Source organism: Rattus norvegicus, chromosome 7 (assembly GCF_036323735.1).
Source record: "Rattus norvegicus strain BN/NHsdMcwi chromosome 7, GRCr8, whole genome shotgun sequence".
Taxonomy (NCBI): domain Eukaryota; kingdom Metazoa; phylum Chordata; class Mammalia; order Rodentia; family Muridae; genus Rattus; species Rattus norvegicus.
Window position 1 is genome coordinate 72,692,008 of NC_086025.1, and position 22,765 is coordinate 72,714,772.

The 22,765-nt window shown below is 44.5% G+C and overlaps 2 protein-coding genes across 5 annotated transcripts in view; one reads left to right on the forward strand and one right to left on the reverse strand.

Moving 5' to 3' along the window:
* The first annotated feature begins 356 nt into the window (after positions 1-356).
* Positions 357-14,976, forward strand: Dcstamp (dendrocyte expressed seven transmembrane protein). Of its 3 annotated transcripts, none has more exons than XM_008765472.4 (4): positions 363-576; positions 7,745-8,786; positions 13,271-13,579; positions 14,364-14,976. In XM_008765472.4, exons 2-4 carry the CDS (start codon positions 7,758-7,760, stop codon positions 14,436-14,438), a joined length of 1,413 nt encoding a protein of 470 aa, XP_008763694.1. In that variant the 5' UTR covers positions 363-576; positions 7,745-7,757; the 3' UTR covers positions 14,439-14,976. The 3 variants fall into 3 exon arrangements, with proteins under 3 accessions (XP_008763696.1, XP_008763694.1, XP_038936096.1); XM_039080168.2 differs by having other exon boundaries at positions 368-576; positions 7,745-7,886; XM_008765474.4 differs by lacking the exon at positions 13,271-13,579 and having other exon boundaries at positions 357-576.
* A 582-nt stretch (positions 14,977-15,558) lies between these two features.
* Positions 15,559-22,765, reverse strand: part of Dpys (dihydropyrimidinase) — a 106,618-nt gene continuing 99,411 nt past the window's right edge. For both annotated transcript variants that reach the window (XM_039079862.2, XM_039079861.2), the window contains one exon: positions 15,559-15,698. In XM_039079862.2, coding sequence (XP_038935790.1) covers positions 15,666-15,698 — 33 coding nt within the window. In that variant the 3' untranslated portion in view covers positions 15,559-15,665. The remainder of the gene's footprint in view (positions 15,699-22,765) is intronic.

A 22,765-nucleotide genomic window follows, 5' to 3' on the forward strand; every position in this document is an offset into this window, starting at 1 on the left:
TAAAATTTAAGCTTTCACAGACATATTGACTAGTTTTATATGAAGTTTTTGCGACTTCTCTAAATCCCTTGAACAACAATGATCTTTCTAGTCAGAGAGCTAAATTTCTAAGCTGATAAGTTCTGTGTGTAGTCTTGAAGCAGCTACTAGGCTTCAGAGCTTGGGCTCATCCAGAAATCTGACTTTTCAGCTGTGGATGGGGTCTGAAGGTGAGACCAGTCTGTCTCTCCCCATGGCTGGGGTGAGTAAGGAGGAAAGGGGAAGAAAGAGAAGGGGAATCCTCATTTCTACAACTCATTGTATTGAAAACATCCTATTACAGTATTTCCTAGCGCTAATGTCTGGAACGTCGTCTGAGGAAAGTGCTAGAATGAAACTCGGGCTTCCTTCATACAGTTTCTACCCTTGATGACATTAAATAACTTAGTCACATTGTGGAGGAAATGAAGAGAGATTGATTCAGGGTGATGTGGTCCACCTTCTCATGTCTGCTTCCCCTTTCCCTGACCCATATTAAGCCTCCTGAGCTTCCAGAAGATCATATTTTGTGCTTGTGGAGGAACCAAAGAGGAACTTGTAAGTAAACTTTCAAAATAATCTTGCTTCTAAAATTGCTTTCAAAACAACGTGCTAGTAAACCGGAATCCAGCCCCACAACCAGAGAGTACTTTAAACCGGTCTTCTCCCTCAGCCATTTGCCTGTGTGGTGAAGGAACCGGGAGACAGCTTTTCGGGGCTGGTACCTGGCTACTCAGAAGCTCTGGGAAGGCTGCTGTGGGGTGCCCTGCTGAAGGCACAATAGTGTCTGTCTACCTGGCTTGGGAAGAGTGGATCTCTGTGGCTTGATGCTGGCTGTGGTGAGCGTTGGGGCTGGTCTGTGGGGTTCACTGCGGCCCAGCTTGGCCAGCGGTGAGCTTCCCAGCTTTGCAGCGCACCGTGACAGACCGAACTGTTCCGAACTTGCTACTCTGTTTACCCCACAGCTTCTATTAATCTCTCTTCTGTATGAAGGCCGCCTTCTTGGAGAAGGCAGTTGCTGGCTTTCCCAAGGCAAAAATGACTAAAGCAGAGGGATGAGGAATTCGTTCCACCTCAGAAGAGGCTGCAGCTCCTGCTCACGCTATTTTGGCAGCCTGAGAGAACAGCGTGTTCCCAACCAAAAGATAAGCTTGCAAGAGCTTAACAGCAAGCAAGAAAGAGAGGGAATAAAAAAAGAAGGAAGGAAAAAAAGCAAGGGGACACCTTTCATTCCTCCTGTGTCCCACTCACAGGGCCAAGCTTTGATTCTCTGCCTCAGAAGTGGCTGTAAAGAGCTCAGCCAGGCATCTGTGGCCAGCATTCATCTATCACCTAGAAACCACTGGGCCAGCAGGGACCACGCTGAGGGCCCAGCAGCTGAAATGACCTATCAAAGGCCACATGGCCTGTGTAGGCAGATGCAAGCTAGAGAGCAGGCCTCCTGTCTCCGTGCCTGGAGCCTTTTTGGAAATTTCACTCTGCCATTTGCAGGAATTTCTTTTCAAATGACTTTCACATCATGTGCAGTCCCAAGGAAAGCTGGAGGCAGAACTAGCTGAAGGTATCCTGGCAGAAAGGAGAGATTGTCCCAGTGGGTGAATGTTCCCTCAGGTGTCTGCAGATGAACTGTGCTGGCTGAGTTCAGACCTTTGGATTCTGTGCAGAAGCAGGGTCAGAGTGAGCTGAAAAGTGTTCTGCCAGCAAGAGACACAGGAGAGCATAGGCTCCTGGCCTTTCTCTTTCCATCCTCAGAGGAGCAGCAGGCCTACTGTGTGCCTCACCGGAGATGTGTGACTTCCATCTAGAGCACTCTAGAGCACTCTCAGGGTGGACCACTTGCTTGCAAGTTGTTACGATTTCATGGTTCTATGTGTTATAGTATTTGACCGCGCCTTGTGTCTGAAGCAAGATAGGAAATGCACTTGCACATTGAAGTTTGATTTGTGCTCAAAGGCTGGTGCTCAGGAATAGGGGTGTTCCTGACCTCCAACAAAGTGGGCAGAGTGGAGTCTGGGTATTGAAGTGGGAATTCATGCACTCCATGTCAGGCTGTGATGATGCACTGAAACTTAACATGTGTGAGTGCATGCACAATATACACACACACATGCACACACACACACATGCACACACACATGTGCACACACACGTGTGTGCACACACACATGTGCACACACGCACACTGACACAAGACCAGAGAAAACCACCGCAGCTGTGCTTGCTACACATGTCGGGTGAATGGGAAAGGCTGGTGCTTCTGTTTCTATGGCAACAGCTCAGCTCTGCATGAAAGCCGGTAAACATGGGCTCAGGTTAGATGCACAGGCTGCATATCTCTGCAGGGCACTAGGTTTGGCTCAGGGTCCTCACCCCAGCTCTGTTCTTTTCTGTTGCCTCCCCCCACACACTGTGTGGAACTCCCCAGGAACATCATCTTAACCCTTTGAAAGGGAGGAGATGGCATCTTGGTGACTCTCTGCTGTAAACTGTAGCTAAGGCTTGTCTGCTTGGGGCATGATGCAAACTGTAGGCTAGGGATAAAAGCAAGGTTGTGGTGCTTACGCTTGGAAAATTGCTGCTGTAAAAGCAAAAGCGAGAAGCAGGCTCTTTATGTTGGAGAGACAAGGCTGTTGAGTCAGGCAATACACATTATTGATAATGGAAGCAAAATGAAGAGAAATGATAGGTTAAAGGGATCAAGTAAGCTTTTAGAAGCTGCCAACAGGAATAACATAGAGGATGAGGGACTCGGTCTGGTAAACAGAGAGCGAGGGAAGCAAACAGAGCTCAAAGAAATCCCAAGATACAGAGACTAGAAATCAGCTTAGAGCACACCCAGACTAGCCCCAGGAACAAGAGGAAGAGAAGTGGTCCTGGGGTGTGGCTGGGAGGTGGGCTAAGGCCAGAAGGGGCAGGAACACTGGAGGAAGTCGTGAGCTTCAAGGTGCAAACTGAGTCCAAGGCCAGCCAGACTGAGTCAATGGCTTTAGGTGAGGTGGCACCCAAAGAAAGGTGCAGGAGGGTGAGCCCAGTGTGCCCAGTGTGGCTGCTTGAGGGAGTGTGCTCTCTAAGGTTAGTGAGATCTACAGGTAGCAGTCTCACCCAATGTGACTAATATCCTTAGAGCAGGGAAAGGTGACTGCTGAAGAGAGAGAAGAAGCTGATTTAAGAGTGGCGGGGGCTTCACACTGATTAAAGATAAATGAAAAGGAGAGGAGAAAGACAGAGAGGAGAAGGAGAAACCAGAGAGCCCCCTACCTCCTCTGCTACATGAGGACACACAGAGAGGAAGCAGCTATCTGTACAGCAGGAGGAAAGCCCTCATCAGAACCTGACGCTGCGCAGCCTTGTACAGGGTCTTCCAGTCTCCAAAACCCAAATAACAATCCCTGCTTCTCCCTAAGGCGTTTTGTTATGGTGTCCCTGCCTGACCATGGCATGCACATCGGAAATTTTTACTCTGAAAAAGAAATGGCTTGTTTTGCTTGATTTTCTGCTACTTGGAAAGGAGAGAATCAGGGTATCTAGCAGAATGGTGGGACCCACCCTGAAGCAAGAAGTCACTGAAGTCGACTGCAACCACACAGAGCCTCCTAGTACCAGGAGAAGGGCACACACCCAGCTGCAGCTCAGCCTTCCATGAACGTGCATGTCCAAGTTCAAGTTCAGAAAATAGAAAGTCTTAATTTTCTGGGGAAGTGCATGATGGTCTAGAAGTGTGTTACAGAATGGTCTGGAAGTGTGCAGAGGATGGTCTGGAAGTGTGTAGAGGATGGTCTGGAAGTGTGTAGAGGATGGTCTGGAAGTGTGTTAGAGGATGGTCTGGAAGTGTGTTAGAGGATGGTCTGGAAGTGTGTTACAGAATGGTCTGGAAGTGTGCAGAGGATGGTCTGGAAGTGTGTAGAGGATGGTCTGGAAGTGTGATACATCGTCAGGACACATCACCTCCAGGGAATGGCAGTGTGTCTGGAGTTTTTCTTCTTAAAAGTTTCAATAGGGGGCTGGGGATTTAGCCCAGTGGTAGAGCGCTTACCTAGGAAGCGCAAGGCCCTGGGTTTGGTCCCCAGTTCCGAAAAAAAGAACCAAAAAAAAAAAAAAAGTTTCAATAGGAAGGATCAGGTAGGTCATCTGCATTAGGGAAAAGATAACCTGAGGGTAGGAAGAAATCAAAACCATACTTGGGGGAAAGGGAAAGGCAGGTTCAAGGTCAAGGCTCAGCTTAGTCCCTTGAGATGCACCCCGAGAATGCCTCCCTGCTTTCTCCTTGAAGGTTTCGTGTCTTTGGGAGACATCTTGTTCTCAAAGACAAGGAGTGTAATGGTGGAACTGTTCCTTGTTGAGTAAACATGTGCCTCTTACAGAATGAAATGGCAGCCATAGATCTCATTTAATTGATATTAGATTTTATTGTAGAATACTCAAATTTTAATGTGTCTATAAATCTGTTTCATACTTCTGGAGGAATATCTGTATTAAGAACATGCTGTACAAGAAAAAGGCAAGGGAAGGAAGAAATGAGCCACAATATACATTATTAATATTTCAGCAGACAGGAAAAATTGGGACCTCGTACAGGAAATTAGAAACAAGTGAAACTGGGTCTTCTCATTTGGTTAAGGATAAGTCTGCCGATTGGGGACATTCTTACCTCACAGGGTCGACCTTTTGGATGAAAGAGAGAAAAAAAAACCAATGAATAGACAGTGGAAACGGAAGTGTGATACTTGGATCAGCTCTTGAGTAGTCACTGGCAGTAAGTGTGGTGTGTTTCCAGGAGGAACAGGCTCGAACATCAGTGTCCTGTCCCCTAGCCCAGAGTTGCAAAATCTAGGCAGGATGCAGAGGTAATGGCTTGCTGGAGGCTCGTTCCAGCTTGCTGTGAATTCCACTGTACTGCCCACTCTGCACGAAGGCTGGCAAGTTTCAACAAAGGTTCATAGCTTCAGCTTCTTCTGCATAAGATGCAAAGCACTTTTGCAGCAGGGGATGTGGAGGCTCCTTGCAAAGCGTTCTTGACATAATAGACAATTAGTGCTAACTTATGTATCAGTCAGTCAGTAACAGCATGGGACCAAATCTTAAAGCTCTAAAATTAATGGCAAAGAAAGTCCATAGGTCTGTGTCTAAGGAGACACCATTCCTACCTATCCACTGCCCGATGTCCACTAAGCCCTCCTGGGTAGGGGCAGCAGAAAAATTTCAGGAGCTCAGACCCCATTGGTGATATTGGTCCTCTTCCTTGGGGGCCATGTGCAAGCATTGTTCACCGACTGAGAAACGACACAGCTCGCAAGAGTAAAGAGTGATGGTCCTTCGTGGTCTCCACCCTGATCTCCTTTCTAATTCCCCTTCCTTCTGATGCAAGAACAACCTCCTGTGGGCCATCTTCATTAAAAAATATTTTACTTTGTGTGTGTGTGTGTGTGTGTGTGTGTGTGTGTGTGTGTGTGAGAGAGAGAGAGAGAGAGAGAGAGAGAGAGAGAGAGATGAGAGATGGGAGTGTGGTATATATGCTCCACATTGCTATGTAGAGGTCATAGGACATGTCCGTGGAGTTCACTCTGCCCTTCTGTGTTTATTTATGTGTGCTCCAGCTATCAAAATTCAGGTGTCCAGGTGTCCTAGTTAGGGTTCCTATTGTGGTGGCAAAACACCATGTCCAAAAGCACCTTGGGGAGAAAAAAGTTTATTGCAGCTTACATGTTCAAATGACAGTTCATCATGAAGGGGGGTGGGGCAGGAACTGAAGCAGAGGCCATGGCTGAGTGCTGCTTACTGGCTTTCTTCTATGGGTTTCTCAGCCTGCTTTCTTCTTATACCACTCAGGATTACTGTCCACAGCGGCCCTGCCCCCTTTCATGGATTAGGTGTATTCATATCAGTCATTAATTAACAAAAATGCCCTACAGGATGGCCCACAGCCAATCAGATAGGGACGTTTTCTCAACTGATGGTCCCTCTCCCCAAAAGACTCTAGCCTGTGTCAAGCTGACAAAAACAAAACAAAACAAAAACAAAAATACAACAATAACGACAACAAGCCACCGTGTTTACCAAGCCTTTACCCGATGAACCCACCCAGCTTGCGGGCTTTACACCTTTGGGATACTGATTTCTGTGACGCTAGTCTACGTGACAGTGGCCGTTGTGGGGTGAGTCTGCAGTGCTCCTGCAGAGGCTCATGATTTGAATTTTAGTCTCCAGATGGCCACACTATTTTGAGAGGCTATGGACACTTAGGGGCTGAGCTTGGGGAAGTAGATCACTGGGGGAAGAGTTCTTGGGGGCATATTATCTCTCCTCACTCCCTGTCGCCATCTATAATTTGTCGCTCTCCTCTGCAAACGCCTTCATGGTTCCCTGATGTTCTGCTCAAAATCCTGAGCCCAAACAAGTCTGAAGTCGCCCAGCCCTGCACTAAAATCCCCTGCCAAGTTGCTTCTGAGGGTCCCTCTTCCCAAATGACTCCAGCCTGTGTCAAGCTGACAAAAACAAAGCAAAACAAAAACAAACCCTTAGGAATTTCGTTGCATCAGTTTAAAAAAAAAAATCAATAGGTACTGCCTGTCTTCAATGTAAGAGTTTTCTCCACATGTTTTTGCCACTAGAATCCATTCGGAATGGAAGCTCTTTATGTCCTGCACTGGAAATTTATATGTGTTTCCTCTGTCTTAGTTCTGCCTTTTGCTAACTGCACTCAGCCTGAGCACAGAATCAGATCTTCACTTCTGATTCTCTATTCCTGTCCTACAGCGGCCACCCGCGTTTATCTTACCACACCCAGTGTAACACGCTGGTTCTCACAGTGTTAAGCTGTGCCATTGATCCTAACCCATAATCCTTCCATGAGAATGAACATATTTGAGAGTGTTTAAAGGCTGTGCAGTGTCCCCCATTAAATCTCATGTGTTTGTAGGTGTTCTTGTGTCATTCAGGAGTTACACTTACAAGATACAATCTCACTGGCTTTGAGATAGAGGAAGGAGGGGCCATGATTCAGAGAGTGCAGGCCCCACTCACCAAGGAGTTGACTGGCACAGGAAAGTAACCTAGTTCTCCTCCTGATTCTCCCTGAGGATCACAGCTCTACCCACCCATTTTAGACTACTGACCTCCAGGAAGAATTCTAAGAATGGACGGGTGTTTCTTTGACAGAGTGAGTCTGTGACAATTTGTTAACATGTTAAAGGACACTAATTACCATACTAATTGCCATAGGAGCAGCAAAGGGTAGAGCAAGACCTAAGTGTGAAGAACTGAGTCACAGTCCTAAGGTGGGGTGTGGGCGTTGCTGCCACATTTAATTGGCTAAATCATGAGGCCAGCCTAGACCCAAAGATGCACAAGCACACATCCCTCCAGTTGTTACTGTTTCCATTTGCTTCTTTGGTTAGTTTTATCTGGAGACAGGATTTCTCTATGTAGCCATGGCTGTCTTGGAACTTGCTCTATAAGCCAGGTTGACCTCAAACTCAGAGACTTGCCTGTCTCTGCCTATCAAGGGCTGGGATTTAAGTTGTGTGGCACCACCTCCTGTCATCATCTCACATCTTGATGTGTTATTTTTCTCCCATTTACTGATGGGACTCCTACTGGGAAGGAATATATATATATATATTTAATACACACACATATATATTAATGTTTATACATATATGTATATTTACAGCTTGCCTACCATCTGATTTCTAAGTAATTTTTGAACTTGCTTTCCTTTTATTTCTAGGGACACAGGGAGCATGGGGCTCTGGGCCTTGGGCACCAGTGTATTCCTAAGGCTTTGGGGGACTTATGTGTTCCCAGGAAGCACTGCCTGGACAAACTTCATCCAGCATTTGGGAGTTTGCTGCTTTGTGGCTCTCCTTTCGGTAAGCCTCCTCTCTGCAGCCCTCTACTGGGTCTTGCCATCCGCTGCCTTGCTCTCTGCTGTCTGGATGGCCACTTGTGTCTTTCTGTGCTGTTCCAAGCATGCACGGTGCTTCATTCTTCTGGCCATTGTCTCGTGTGGCCTCCGTGAAGGGAGGAACACTTTGCTTGCGGCTGGCACTGGGGTAGTGATCTTTGGACACGTGGAAAATATTTTCTCTAACTTCAGAGGTCTCTTAGACAGCATGACTTGCAACCTAAGGGCAAAGAACTTTTCGACACATTTTCCACTTTTAAAACGCTATATCGAAGCCATTGAGTGGATTTACGGCCTCACCACTCCACTGAATGTACTTGATGACCTTGTTTCATGGAACCAGACTCTGGCGGTCTCTCTTTTTAGTCCCAGCCATGCCCTGCAGGCTCACATGAATGACACCAGAGGAGAAGTCCTGAGTGTCCTGCATCGCATGGTGCTCACGACAGAGCTTCTGACTTCTGTGGGCCAGAAACTGCTTGCCCTCGCCGGGCTTCTGCTCATTCTAGTCAGCACTGGCCTCTTCCTGAAGCGATTCCTGGGCCCTTGTGGCTGGAAGTACGAGAATGTCTACATCACCAGACAATTTGTTCTGTTTGATGAAGAGGAGAGGTGCCAACAGCGGCCCTGTGTCCTCCCGCTGAATAGGAAGGAGAGGAAGAAATACATCATCGTCCCATCTTTGAAGCTGACTCCCAAAGAGAGGAGAAACCTTGGGCTTTTTTTCCTCCCTGTCCTGACCTATCTCTACATGTGGATGCTGTTCGCAACTGTGGATTATCTGCTGTATCGGCTCATTTCCTCCGTGAACAAACAGTTCCAAAGCTTGCCAGGGCTAGAAGTTCACTTGAGACTACATGGAGAGGTAGGGGCTCACCAGCGATTCACTGTGGTGTAGTGGGGCTATTTATGGGTGCACCTTGCAAAAACGCTGGAGCATCCAAAGTCAGACAGTGTCTTCAGATTCCTGCTGCCTGGCACATAGAAGGAGCCCAATCGGATGGGCTAAAATAGGTCCCAGAGATAGAATATAACTCTGTTATTTTACTATGGCTATTATAACTAATGGTCATAAGCTGGGTGTCTTAAAACAGCATAAATTTATTCTCTTTTAGTTCAAAAGCAAGAAGTCAAGATCACTATCGCTGGGCTGAAGTCCAAGTGCTTTGGCACGGGCATCTTCCTTCCAGAAAGCCATTCACTCTGCATCATCTGGTTTTATTTGGCCAGCAGCATTACTAGGCTTGTGATGGCATCGCACATATCTCTCTGTGCATGGAAAAATAGCTATGTCCCTCTCAAAACAGGCTCATGGTGTCATTAAGGTGCACTAGGACAATTTCTCCATCTTGAAGAGTCTGACTTAATGTCACTGCTGAGACTTTTCTCTTAGACAGAGTGTCACAGGTTTCAGGAACTGGGACATTATATTGTTTGGGGTCTTAGAGTCAGCAAACCCCGGAGTGTAGGAATAAATTTGTGTTGGGTATTAAGCTTTGATTTCATTGGTTACGTCTCAAGGGGTGTATACGTACCTACCAAGCAGGGTTTGGGCCTTGAGTTCCTCTTTCCGTCAAGACTTGAGCAGACAGACTCCAAACTCTTCTGACTGAGAACTTTGTTTTGTAGCCTGAGTCCTTACCAACAAGAAGGGTTTCAACCACAGTAGTGGGATGTGGAGGAACCCATTAAAATGCTGTCCATAGGGGTTGGGGATTTAGCTCAGTGGTAGAGAGCTAGCCTAGCAAGTGCAAGGCCCTGGGTTCAGTCCCCAGCTCTGGAAAAAAAAAATGCTGTCCATAAACACCTTAGCTTCTCTTCTTACACAACTTCAGTCAGTGACTATCAACAACATGTGTCTCTTTGGTGTGTGTGTGTGTGTGTGTGTGTGTGTGTGTGTGTGTGTGTGTGTAATTGAAGAGGCAGGAAGTGATGCTTCTGTCCAGAATCCTCGGAGAACCCACTTTGCTTGGATTAGAGTGATTTTTCCAGCTCCCATTCCAAGTAACACCACTGTGCAGCCAAGTCTAAGAGCCCCCTTCTAACTCTACCACCCAGCCTCGATATCCCCCAGAGGCTTCAGTGAGAATCTTAGCCACCCAAAGACTTTGTCTTCCTTGGACCTGGTACTCCCATTTTGTGTGTGGGAAATCTGTTTTTTTCTTAGCTTCTCTCCCTTCTCTTGGCAGCCATAGACCAACAGGGAATGCTAGGGTTACACCATATCTTTTCTCTTTTCCCATTTTCACAGGATCAGGAAAATATCAGACACTTGCCTGTTTTTATAACATTGAAAATTATGAAGCTGAACCAGGTGGGAGGAAGGCGAGGGGACTTGCTGGAGTTAAGTCCTGATAGACCACTGTCTCCACATGTCTGAGTTGTCCTCTCTTTGTCAAGATGTTGGGGAGAATGGCCACTCTGAACCTCACACTCTCGCTCTGCTTCTGGGTGCCTCAAGTTCTGCCCTTCCCCTTCCTCTGGTTTAGCACACCAAGTCTCAGGGCTCTTGCCCTCCAAATCCTGAGCTGCTCCTTAGAGTTGATTACTCTGAGCTCTCTGCTGCCCCTGAAGAATTCACTTAATTATAAGGTTCCCTGTTGCTCTAGATATTTGGAATGGGCAGATAATGGAAGACATGCTTTAAATGATGCTAAATAAGAAGCCTAGAAGCAAAAGACCTCTCTCCACCTCGCTCTCCTCCACCTCACTCCCCCCACCTTGCTCCCCCACCACACCCCCATCTCACTTCCCCCCACTTCCCCCCACACCCCCCCCCACAATCTTCTTGTTTTCCCACTCGCTTGTCCCCATTTCTCTTCTTCTGGTTCTCTCGTGTATTTCTCTCTCAGCCAGTATAAAACATCCATGCTTATTTGATGAATTTTCACTGATTTGGACTGGAGTGTGTGTGTGTGTGTGTGTGTGTGTGTGTGTGTGTGTGTCTGTTTATGTTTGTGTTCATGTGTGCATGTGTGTGTGTGTCTGTATCTCTCTGTGTATCTGTGTTTACCTGTGCATGTGTGCCCATGAGTGTGTCTGTGTGTGTGTGTATGTGTGTGTGTGTTTGTGTGTGTGTGCATGCATGCATGTGTGTCTCTGTGTATGTGTGTCTGTGTATATGTCTGTCTAAGATCTATCTTACCATAGAATTCATCCTTAAACATTGTTGAATAGCAGGGATATAATACTGTCTAGGCCATGAGGATTCCACTACAGAACTAACTGTAAGAGACCACTGTGTACTCACATAACAGCAGCTGGACGTTGAGTGCTGGGTCAGGTCTGAGTACAAGCCTTCTGTGACATCTAAGCTTTCCTCTGCTGAACAGGGACTGTGCCAGCAACTTGCCTCACTCCATGTGACTGGCAATGCCCTGCCCTTTTCCCAAGATGCCCTTGAAGGTTTCTCACCTTCTTTGCTATGGCAGATTTGAGAAAGAGAAATCAGACAGGAAGAGAAACAGTGGTGTAAGGCTTTGCCAATATGTCTTTTATGCTGTTGTACAGTTTTAGACAAATGGTTTAAATAAGGAGAGTGGGAAGTGATCCAAGTTGAGCTTGGATGGGTGAGCAGTGTAAGTAAAAGTACTCATAGTCCCAATTTGGTGAGGGCACCCCATGGGTCAGGTACTGGACTGCATTCACTTTCCAGGACAATCCAGTAGCAGAGCCTCCCATCCACTGCAAGCAATATCATCCCAGCAAGTTGTTTACTTAAGAGAGGTAAACATATTCTAAACCATTGGGGTCTCATTTTGGATATTGCCTGGCATTTTGAAAGAGTGAATATGTCTTCTACACCGCCCCGGAGCAAGCCTATACGAAGTGTTGACTCAATCTTTCTGAAGCTCTGACTCCCAATTGCAAATCCCCAGTTAGATTTCTAGACTAAATAGCTTCTTCCCAGACCGAACACCCGCTGCTTTCTCATTGCAGGACTGCTCATCGCTGACTCGATCGATGTGTTTGTTTCTTCCATCGCATTAAAAAGCGTGCATGCCTCTGCTCTAGGGACTGAAATCTCCATTTAATTGTAGACTGAGACTGTCTTTTTAATAAAAGGAGAAGAGAGCTACCCAAATGTTTCCCACTGCTTCAGCACACATGCGACTTGGCATTTGTAGAGAGGTCCCAGGTTTGGTGGTAGGTCTAAGATACAAGATGATTGCTGGGTGCAGATACATTTATTTGTTTGTTCGTTTGCTTATTTATTTTGAGAAGTCATTTACTTCTTGGCCCTAGGGCTCTGTGGCACTAGGGTGATAATAATTTACTGAGTATTCCAGTCAGTAAGGTTAATGCCCCATCCCCAAGGTGTTTAATTTTCACTGGGAGCAGTTTATTCATGGGCAGGATCTGGTCCATTAATTCCTGCTTTACCAAATTAGAAAACAAATCCACTGAGAGACTAAATGACTTTTCCAGGTCAGAGGAGAGAAAGAGCTGAATCAGCATGCACTCTCCACTCGGGTGGCTGAGCTGGGTGGTTCAATGTCATCTTCTGCCTTTTGTCTCATTGACTGAACAACTGGTTTGTTCTCTAGCCTTCAAACCCCTTTCTCACACCCACAAAGACCAGAAAATGCCTCCTCTAATCTCCTCCAACAAGACCATTGAGTCTCCCTCAATGATGTGGGTCAACATGCCATCCTAAATGGAGATGTCATATTCTGAAATGGAAGAATTTCCCCTAACTCAAAAGATTGATGGAATCTATGATTTGGTGTCTTAAAATCTTTTAACTTTGTGGGCTGATGACAGTAGTTTGTCCTTACTTGAAGCTTTAAAGGCTGTGTAACCAACCAATTCTCTCTTTCATTTGAGCTGACCCCCCATCTTTTACTTCCTTTGTGTGCCCTAAGTAAAAAACCAAGAAAAAAATCCATTAAAAATGGGTTTATGGTTACGTGTGTTAAAGCCTTTCCAGAGCCTACCTTTTCCACAGGCATCTGGTTCACCAGGAAGAGATTGAGCAACCAACTCTGTTTGATAGAGTTTCTCCACAAACCCACTTTGGAAAACACTTACCTTTACAGAGAAAAGTCATCCTTTCTTCTCTGTCCCAATCATAATGTATACAGGAAATTTTGATAGACAGCCACATCCTCATCATCAGTTTTCTGAGGCAGATTTCTCCAGGTAGCCCCAGCGTCCTGGAATTCACTCTGTAGACCAGGCTGGTCTTGAACTCAGAGAGTTCATCTGCCAGCTTACAGACAGCTACTTTAGATCAAGCTCTTCGAGTATTTTCAGGAAAATAGTGTGTTTCAAGAAAGTAGAAAGACAGAGAAACGGGACAGAGTGGAAGACGGCATATATATTGATTGTTTTACTCTTTCATTTTAGAAACAAGGAACTCACGGAGTCATCCACGATTCTGCCTTTAATATATCTATGTTCGAACCAAGCTGCATTCTTAAACCACGGCTCAGTGTGTCTCAGACTTGGGTTCCTCTTAGTATTATTCTCTTAACGCTGGTGATACTAGGATTGTTGTCTTCTATGCTGATGCAGCTTAAAATTCTAGTGTCAGTCTCCTTCTACCCCAAAGTGGAGAGGGAGAGAATTGAGTACCTCCATGCAAAGCTCCTTGAGAAACGATCAAAGCAGCCATTGGGAGAAGCTGATAGGAAACTGAGCCTGTACTTTAAAAAGGTAAGGCCAAGGTGGTGCTGCACTTCTAATCAAGCTAAAGCTCAGTTTGAGAGCAAACCACACTGGATTTCAAAGCTTTCCACAACCTTACCTTAGGAGTTCAACTACAGTATGACTGAGTGACCCTGCTTTGTAGTTGGCTATTGGGAAGATGTTTTGTTTTGTCTATTGGAGAACAATGGCCAATTATTTACCTTTCTACACCAAAGATAAAGTAAAAACACAGAAGGAAATAGCATTTAGTAAACTTTAAAAAATTCTATCTGTCTGTCTGTCTATCATATATCTATAATTATATATCTATCATTATCTATCATGTATCACTCTATCTATCATCTATCACCTTATCTATCTATCTATCTATCTATCTACCACCTATCTATCATCTATCTACCTTCTACCTATCTGCCTCTGATATACACTACTGGTTTTATTAGGCTTATTTATCTGTCTGTCTATCATATACCTATAATTATCTATATATCTATTTATCATTATCTGTCTATCATTTATTTATTAATGAGAGAAAATAAGAATCTTCGAACAAGTCGAAGACACAGATCAATAGGAGGAAGCACTTGTGTCTAGAGGGAGAAACTCACTCTTGTGTCGAGCATGAGAATCATTCACATTGCCACTGTCAGGCACCTACAACACACACAGCTGGAAAACAGTTACAGCCAATGAGAGACTGGGAAAGCCCCCAAGGATATTTTCTGTGTCTTTCAAAGTTTATAGCAGTGGCATTTGAAGTGATTCCAATGTCTATTTATCTAATTTTCAGATTCACTTCTGGCTTCCAGTCCTGAAAATGACTAGGAAGAAGCATATGATCCCTGCAAATGAAGATGACCCGTGAGCAACATGGTCCTTCTTCCAGGGTCAGTGGCTGCTTCTTACTGTCTATTCAGTAAGAGAGGGCTCTATGAGAAGAAGGTCTACAGATGCTTGAGTTTGCAAGCCCACCTTTCTGGTTATTCTTCAAGCTACTTGTCAATCATAATGCCAAATGGTCCCTAGGTAAATAGATTTTTAGTCTGTCTTCCAAACAAAACACAGTACCTAGAATGTCATGGTTAAAGCTAAAATGATGGTTGGCATGAACATGTCCTCTAGAGGCTAAGATGTTTGATAGGTAGATGATAGATCCCCAGTTGGTGCAATTTAGGGGAGACTTACGAGGTGTGGTCTTGCTGGATAAAGTGTGTCACCAGAAAGTGTTTTGCAGTTTTAAAAGCCATGTGCTAATTCCTGTTTGCTCTATTTCCTGCCTGTGGCTGGAGATGTGGGTTCTCAGCTGTCCCTGCCTCCAGGTCTGTCTGTCAGCATAGTTCCCCACTGAGATGGTCATGGTTCCTCTCTGGAACCTTAAGTCCAAATAAACCCTTTCTTCTACATGTTGCCTTGATCATGTGATTTTATCATAGCAATAGAAAGGTAGGTAATTAGGAAGTTATATCCGTACCCCTTCCTGAGGAGACTGGACACAGAGCAAATACCATTCAGAGAAAAAAAAATCCAAAAAACAATTGTGAAGTATCTACTTCGGTCTCATCAGCAGCTGCCAAGAGCTCAAGTATGTAAAGTCAGCAGTGTCTATTAATCTCCCGGTCTCTTCAGGCCCTGGAATGACTTATATATAATGTCTTTCATGATGTGATGTTACCTCATAGCTGCCTCTTCTCCCTCTGCGCCCCTTAGTCAGAAGTCCTGAAGCCCGTGTTCAGGAACACCCAGTTTCTTCTCATCACCTCCCTCTCCCTCCCACCCCTCCAGCCGTTGACTCTTTTGTTGTCTTTTCCAGTAACTCCTCCAGCCAAGTTTTAGGATGGGGTTGTATGCTGCACCAGCATCGTAGGACATACTTATTAAAACACATATTTTGGACCTCTCTCACCTTTCTTATCGCAAAACACCTAAGATGGGGAAAATCTCCTTGAATAATGACCCTGTTATCTCTAAGTACCAGGATATGAAAGTCATTTTTTAAATTTTTTTATTTTGAAAGTTGGCAGGGTTATAAAGAGTTGAGAAAATGGTATCAAGTTACACTTGCCCTTCGCCGTGATGGCCAAGCATTCACATCTCACGTAACAATCTCAAAATCAGAACAATGACCCTGAAAGACATAGAATCAGGAGCTCATATTACAATCAAAGGATTAGCACTCCCCTCTGGACCCTGCATTCAAGCCAGGATCCCACATTAGCTAATTCTATTGTTGCTTCCTCCAGGAAGATTTCCTCCATATTTCCTTGGTCCCAGGACCCTGGCAGCTTCAAAGAATCATGGTCAGTTACTTTATAAAATCTCCTTCAGGTTCAGTTCACTAAGGTTCCCTCTTAGTTAAACAGAGGTGATGCAGTTTCACTAAAAATATATAAAAGTGACGCTGTGTTTGCTCCTTGCCTCACAGCAGGAGGCCCAAGTTGCTGACAAGCTACTTTTGATCATAGGGCTAAGGCAGCATCTGGCGAATTCTTCCATTGTAATTATTGTTTTCCTTTGTAATTAATAAGCATCTGTGGGGAGACACTGTGAGACTACACACTCATCCCTGTTTAACGTGTTTATGCTCTAAGTTTAGCATCTGTTGATTCCTGTGGTGATCAAATAGTGTCTTTTCTAGTTTAATAATTTCTTACATGTATCTTATTTATAATGCTACCATAAGGCGCAAACATTCCCTCTAAGGGACATTTTGGTGAAAGAGTAAATTCTGTGTGAGGTGGGTATTGTGCAGACAAGGAGGCCACCATGGGAGGACAGGCAAGCTAGAGTACTGGCTTTCCTCTGCTCCACAGAGGCTTTGGATCCAAATGACTGCACATGTCTGGACGTCTGCACATATCCGTTCTTTCATAGATGCACCCATCTTCCCCCCATACCTTCAAGGGAAGGGCAGGAGCTCTCTCAACATTTCAAGAGAAAAATAACTCTGACCTCCGCATGATCCAAGGGCTACATGGGATTCCAAGAGTTGGAACCAGAGGGACAGTCACTCAACATTTGTTGGTACCTTTCAAGGTGGAGGACAGGGTTTAATTAGGACTTCTCCCACACAGCCTGTGCTGTCTGCTGGCCTTCCTGTCTCTACCACGTTCTGCTCTGTCTAAGCCAGCATTTTGTCCCTGCTAGCCTTTAACAGTTCTGCAGAGCAGGTATGCTATAGAAGTGGGCCAACATGATGGTCCTCCCGGGTGGATTTCATAGGTTGTTCACCACAAGCTAAGACCCTGTATGTAAGAGCCTGGCCTTCAGTGCTAACGTTCTACATGTTTAAGCGGCTACCTACCACCTAGAGTAGTGACTCTCAACGGTTCTAATGGCACGATCCTTTAAAATAACTCCTCATGTTCCTTTGATCCCCACCCAGAAAATCATTTCCTTGCTACTTTATAGCTATAATTTTCTACTGTTATGAATTGCAATGTAAATATTTGATATGCAGGATACCTGCTGTATAACCCACAGACGGGTCGAGACCCACAAGTTGAGAACTGCCAGTCTGGAGGCTACCTGCTTTGCGTATCCATAGAAACCTCTTTCACTCCTTACTGTCCACCACACTGGTAGAGTCTCATGGTCCTAAGACCACAGGCCCTACTAGCCTGCTAGCTGTTGACCCATACCCTCCCAGCCATGTCACCTACTCAGGCAGGCGGCTCCCACTGTCCCCTCTCCTCTGCTGGGAGTGCTTGAAATTTCTCCTCCTCTGGTTGAGGCTCCCTCACTGCTCTGGTTGGTTTGGATCTCTGAAGGACACTTGAATAAAGCTTTTTGTGTTAGTGCCTCTTATCATTTCCCTTCTTGGGCCCCAAATCCTCTATAAAATATCGTCTCTATTTTTCTGGATTCTTTACTTCTATTTATTTATAATTTTATAGAGAGCAAGATTTATTCCCAGAAACATGACTTTGGTCCAACTTAGCCATAGTAGGTGTATAGTAGCATTGGTTTTTAGAATTTTAATTTTCCTAATGACTGCCAAGGTTGCATATCTTTTCAAGGGCTTATTCACTATCTGTAAGAATGTCACATAAGCCTGTTTAAGTGTTTGGTCTCATTTTTTTGTGTTTGTTTACTTGGTTGTTCTTGAGACAGGGTCTCTTCATGTAGCCATGGCTGTCCTGGAACTGTCTATATACATCAGGCTGGCCTTGAACTCAACAGCGATCTATCTGCCTCAGCCTCCTGAGAGCTGGAATTAAAGGCATGCACTATATGCCGGCTTAAAGACTTGGTCTTCCTAAGTAGGGGCTTTGAGACATGCTCTATAGACCAGGCTGGCCTGGAACTCACATGCACTTGTATCTGCCTCCAGAATGATGAGTCTAAAGGCATACACACAATCAGGCTTGGCATATCTCTGATTTTACACATATGCAAACAAGACTTCCTAACACTGTTGGTATTTGGTAGAATGGGGAGGCAAGTTCCATGGAGTTCATGGTCTTGCATTCATCATTTAAGAAGAATTCACATTGTTTGGTCCATGGCTCCCAGGCTGGTAAGGAGGGGTATAACTCTTAGGATGTGTAGCCCTAAAGCTTACTACTGGTCAATTCATCCTCCAAGGCCCTGGCTATGCTGCTAGGGTAGGGACCCCACACTGGCATGTTTGAAGTTGCTCAAGGATTCTTCTAGGCAGCTGGGATTCAGAACCACACCCTGTGGAACCTTACAGAATTACAATTCCTCAGTGGCGAAATTTCTTTCACAGAAGAGACCGACATTAGAAATGTGTCCAAATCAGAATATCTGAAATCAAATACCGAGCACCACTAGTTCCATGGTTGCTTCACGAAAAGGGGGCTATGGAGAATGAATATTACGTGATAAATTCAAGGATGAATCACAAAGTCTATTGGGGTAGTGAAAAAACAGTGAAACTCCACAATAAAGACATTCCTATTAACACTGGTCACCTAGAATTTCCCGTAAACTGTTGGGCCACAGAACAATTGTATCTCTGATTATCATAAACACAATGCAACAGTGCTGTAAAGTGTGTTCTAGGAAAAGTGCACATAATCACACGCAATTGTCAGCCATAAAAGGACTTGAGAAGGCAAGGTACATTTGCAATTTTGCCTTGTTTAAGCACTGAAGACTTTGTATTTTCATGTGCCTGTGCATGGTGTGTGTGTGAGTGTGTGTGTGTGTGTGTGTGTGTGTGTGTGTTTGATTTTGCTACAGAAAGGATTGAACTTTGAGCCTCATGACTTTATGCATGACTCCCAGTGAGTCATATCTCTAGATCTGCTGTGTTTTCTAGACATCTGTATATATTAACACATTTAAATAATGAATTATTTTATGCATTTAATTTTTTTAGTTTATTCTCTCTACACAATAAGAATCTCACTCCCATTAACCCAGACAAAGGATCAAATGGACAGTTTTTAGAGAGACTGGGTTGCTTTTAAATATCTCATTTCTGGGGGTTGGGGATTTAGCTCAGTGGTAGAGCGCTTGCCTAGCAAACTCAAGGCCCTGGGTTCAGTCCCCAGCTCCGAAAAAAAAAATCTCATTTCTGGTAATTATCTAGCCTATTCTTGTACCTCAGCATTAGCATCACTGACATCCAGGTCGAGCATTTGACCCAGCTGCTCTCAAGGGAAGGGTGGTGTTCACCTCGCCCCTTCGGTATTCTCTCAAACTAATGAGGGGGTTGCACGTGTTAGACTACCATGCTAGCTCTCTGTCCTTCTTGTCACAAATGCCCAGGTCAGCCTCTTCTGTGTGGGGAGAGCATCACATGGAAAAATGTCTTAATTTCATAGACATCAAATCCACTCCTCTCTCTTTTGCATCTAGCAAGTCCTAGGAACTGGGACTTGCTATTTCACTCTGTTGGGCACAGTTACCCTGTGACTGAAGGGGTCCTTCCCCGGGAAGGAGAGATGACAAGGAGATACTGTCGCAAGGAGCAATTCTCTAGTTGGAAACAGACTTTGACCTGCTCACCACAGTCAGTGTAAGCCGGCCGTCTGATGATTATTTAAGCGTAGCTGGTTCACTTTAGGTGGAAGTGAACAGTGAGTTGAATTCTTGGAGGCTTCTATTGTGAAATGTGCTTTCTTAATTGTGTAGAGCAGAAAGAGCCTGGCAAAAGTGATTTCACACAGTTGCCTTTCTTCCCTAGCTCTGATGGCTTATGAAGTCTACCTCCTCTCTCATTTCTTTTTTTTTTTTTTTATTAACTTGAGTATTTCTTATATACATTTCAAGTGTTATTCCCTTTCCCGGTTTCCGGGCAAACATCCCCCTCCCCCCTCCCTTTCCTTATGGGTGTTCCCCTCCCAACCCTCCCCCCATTGCCGCCCTCCCCCATAGTCTAGTTCACTGGGGGTTCAGTCTTAGCAGGACCCAGGGCTTCCCCTTCCACTGGTGCTCTTACTAGGATATTCATTGCTACCTATGGGGTCAGAGTCCAGGGTCAGTCCATGTATGGTCTTTAGGTAGTGGCTTAGTCCCTGGAAGCTCTGGTTGCTTGACATTGTTGTACTTTTGGGGTCTCGAGCCCCTTCAAGCTCTTCCAGTTCTTTCTCTGATTCCTTCAACGGGGGCCTATTCTCAGTTCAGTGGTTTGCTGCTGGCATTCGCCTCTGTATTTGCTGTATTCTGGCTGTGTCTCTTAGGAGCGATCTACATCCGGCTCCTGTAGGCCTGCACTTCTTTGCTTCATCCATCTTCTCTAATTGGGTGGCTGTATATGTATGGGTCATATGTGGGGCAGGCTCTGAATGGGTGTTCCTTCAGTCTCTGTTTTAATCTTTGCCTCTCCCTTCCCTGCCAAGGGTATTCTTTTTCCTCATTTAAAGAAGGAGTGAAGCATTCACATTTTGATCATCCGTCTTGAGTTTCGTTTGTTCTAGGGATCTAGGGTAATTCAAGCATTTGGGCTAATAGCCACTTATCAATGAGTGCATACCATGTATGTCTTTCTGTGAATGGGTTAGCTCACTCAGGATGATATTTTCCAGTTCCAACCATTTGCCTACGAATTTCATAAACTCGTTGTTTTTGATAGCTGAGTAATATTCCATTGTGTAGATGTACCACATTTTCTGAATCCATTCCTCTGTTGAAGGGCATCTGGGTTCTTTCCAGTTTCTGGCTATTATAAATAAGGCTGCGATGAACATAGTGGAGCACGTGTCTCTTTTGTATGTTGAGGAATCTTTTGGGTATATGGCCAAGAGAGGTATAGCTGGATCCTCAGGCAGTTCAATGTCCAATTTTCTGAGGAACCTCCAGACTGATTTCCAGAATGGTTGTACCAGTCTGCAACCCCACCAACAATGGAGGAGTGTTCCTCTTTCTCCGCATCCTCGCCAGCATTTGCTGTCACCTGAGTTATTGATCTTAACCATTCTCACTGGTGTGAGGTGAAATCTCAGGGTTGTTTTGATTTGCATTTCCCTTATGACTAAAGATGTTGAACATTTCTTTAGGTGTTTCTCAGCCATTCGGCATTCCTCAGCTGTGAATTCTTTGTTTAGCTCTGAACCCCATTTTTTAATAGGGTTATTTGTTTCCCTGCGGTCTAACTTCTTGAGTTCTTTGTATATTTTGGATATAAGGCCTCTATCTGTTGTAGGATTGGTAAAGATCTTTTGCCAATCTGTTGGTTGCCGTTTTGTCCTAACCACAGTGTCCTTTGCCTTACAGAAGCTTTGCAGTTTTATGAGATCCCATTTGTCGATTCTTGATCTTAGAGCGTAAGCCATTGGTGTTTTGTTCAGGAAATTTTTTCCAGTGCCCATGTGTTCCAGATGCTTCCCTAGTTTTTCTTCTATTAGTTTGAGTGTGTCTGGTTTGATGTGGAGGTCCTTGATCCACTTGGACTTAAGCTTTGTACAGGGTGATAAGCATGGATCGATCTGCATTCTTCTACATGTTGCCCTCCAGTTGAACCAGCACCATTTGCTGAAAATGCTATCTTTTTTCCATTGGATGGTTTTGGCTCCTTTGTCAAAAATCAAGTGACCATAGGTGTGTGCGTTCATTTCTGGGTCTTCAATTCTATTCCATTGGTCTATCTGTCTGTCTCTGTACCAATACCATGCAGTTTTTATCACTATTGCTCTGTAATACTGCTTGAGTTCAGGGATAGTGATTCCCCCTGAAGTCCTTTTATTGTTGAGGATAGCTTTAGCTATCCTGGGTTTTTTGTTATTCCAGATGAATTTGCAAATTGTTCTGTCTAACTCTTTGAAGAATTGGATTGGTATTTTGATGGGGATTGCATTGAATCTGTAGATTGCTTTTGGTAAAATGGCCATTTTTACTATATTAATCCTGCCAATCCATGAGCATGGGAGATCTTTCCATCTTCTGAGGTCTTCTTCAATTTCTTTCCTCAGTGTCTTGAAGTTCTTATTGTACAGATCTTTTACTTGCTTGGTTAAAGTCACACCGAGGTACTTTATATTATTTGGGTCTATTATGAAGGGTGTCGTTTCCCTAATTTCTTTCTCGGCTTGTTTCTCTTTTGTATAGAGGAAGGCAACTGATTTATTTGAGTTAATTTTATACCCAGCCACTTTGCTGAAGTTGTTTATCAGCTTTAGTAGTTCTCTGGTGGAACTTTTGGGATCACTTAAATATACTATCATGTCGTCTGCAAATAGTGATATTTTGACCTCTTCTTTTCCGATCTGTATCCCCTTGATCTCCTTTTGTTGTCTGATTGCTCTGGCTAGAACTTCAAGAACTATATTGAATAAGTAGGGAGAGAGTGGGCAGCCTTGTCTAGTCCCGGATTTTAGTGGGATTGCTTCAAGTTTCTCTCCATTTAGTTTAATGTTAGCAACTGCTTTGCTGTATATGGCTTTTACTATGTTTAGGTATGGGCCTTGAATTCCTATTCTTCCAGGACTTTTATCATGAAGGGGTGTTGAATTTTGTCAAATGCTTTCTCAGCATCTAATGAAATGATCATGTGGTTCTGTTCTTTCAGTTTGTTTATATAATGGATCACGTTGATGGTTTTCCGTATATTAAACCATCCCTGCATGCCTGGGATGAAGCCTACTTGATCATGGTGGATGATTGTTTTGATGTGCTCTTGAATTCGGTTTGCCAGAATTTTATTGAGTATTTTTGCGTCGATATTCATAAGGGAAATTGGTCTGAAGTTCTCTTTCTTTGTTGTGTCTTTGTGTGGTTTAGGTATAA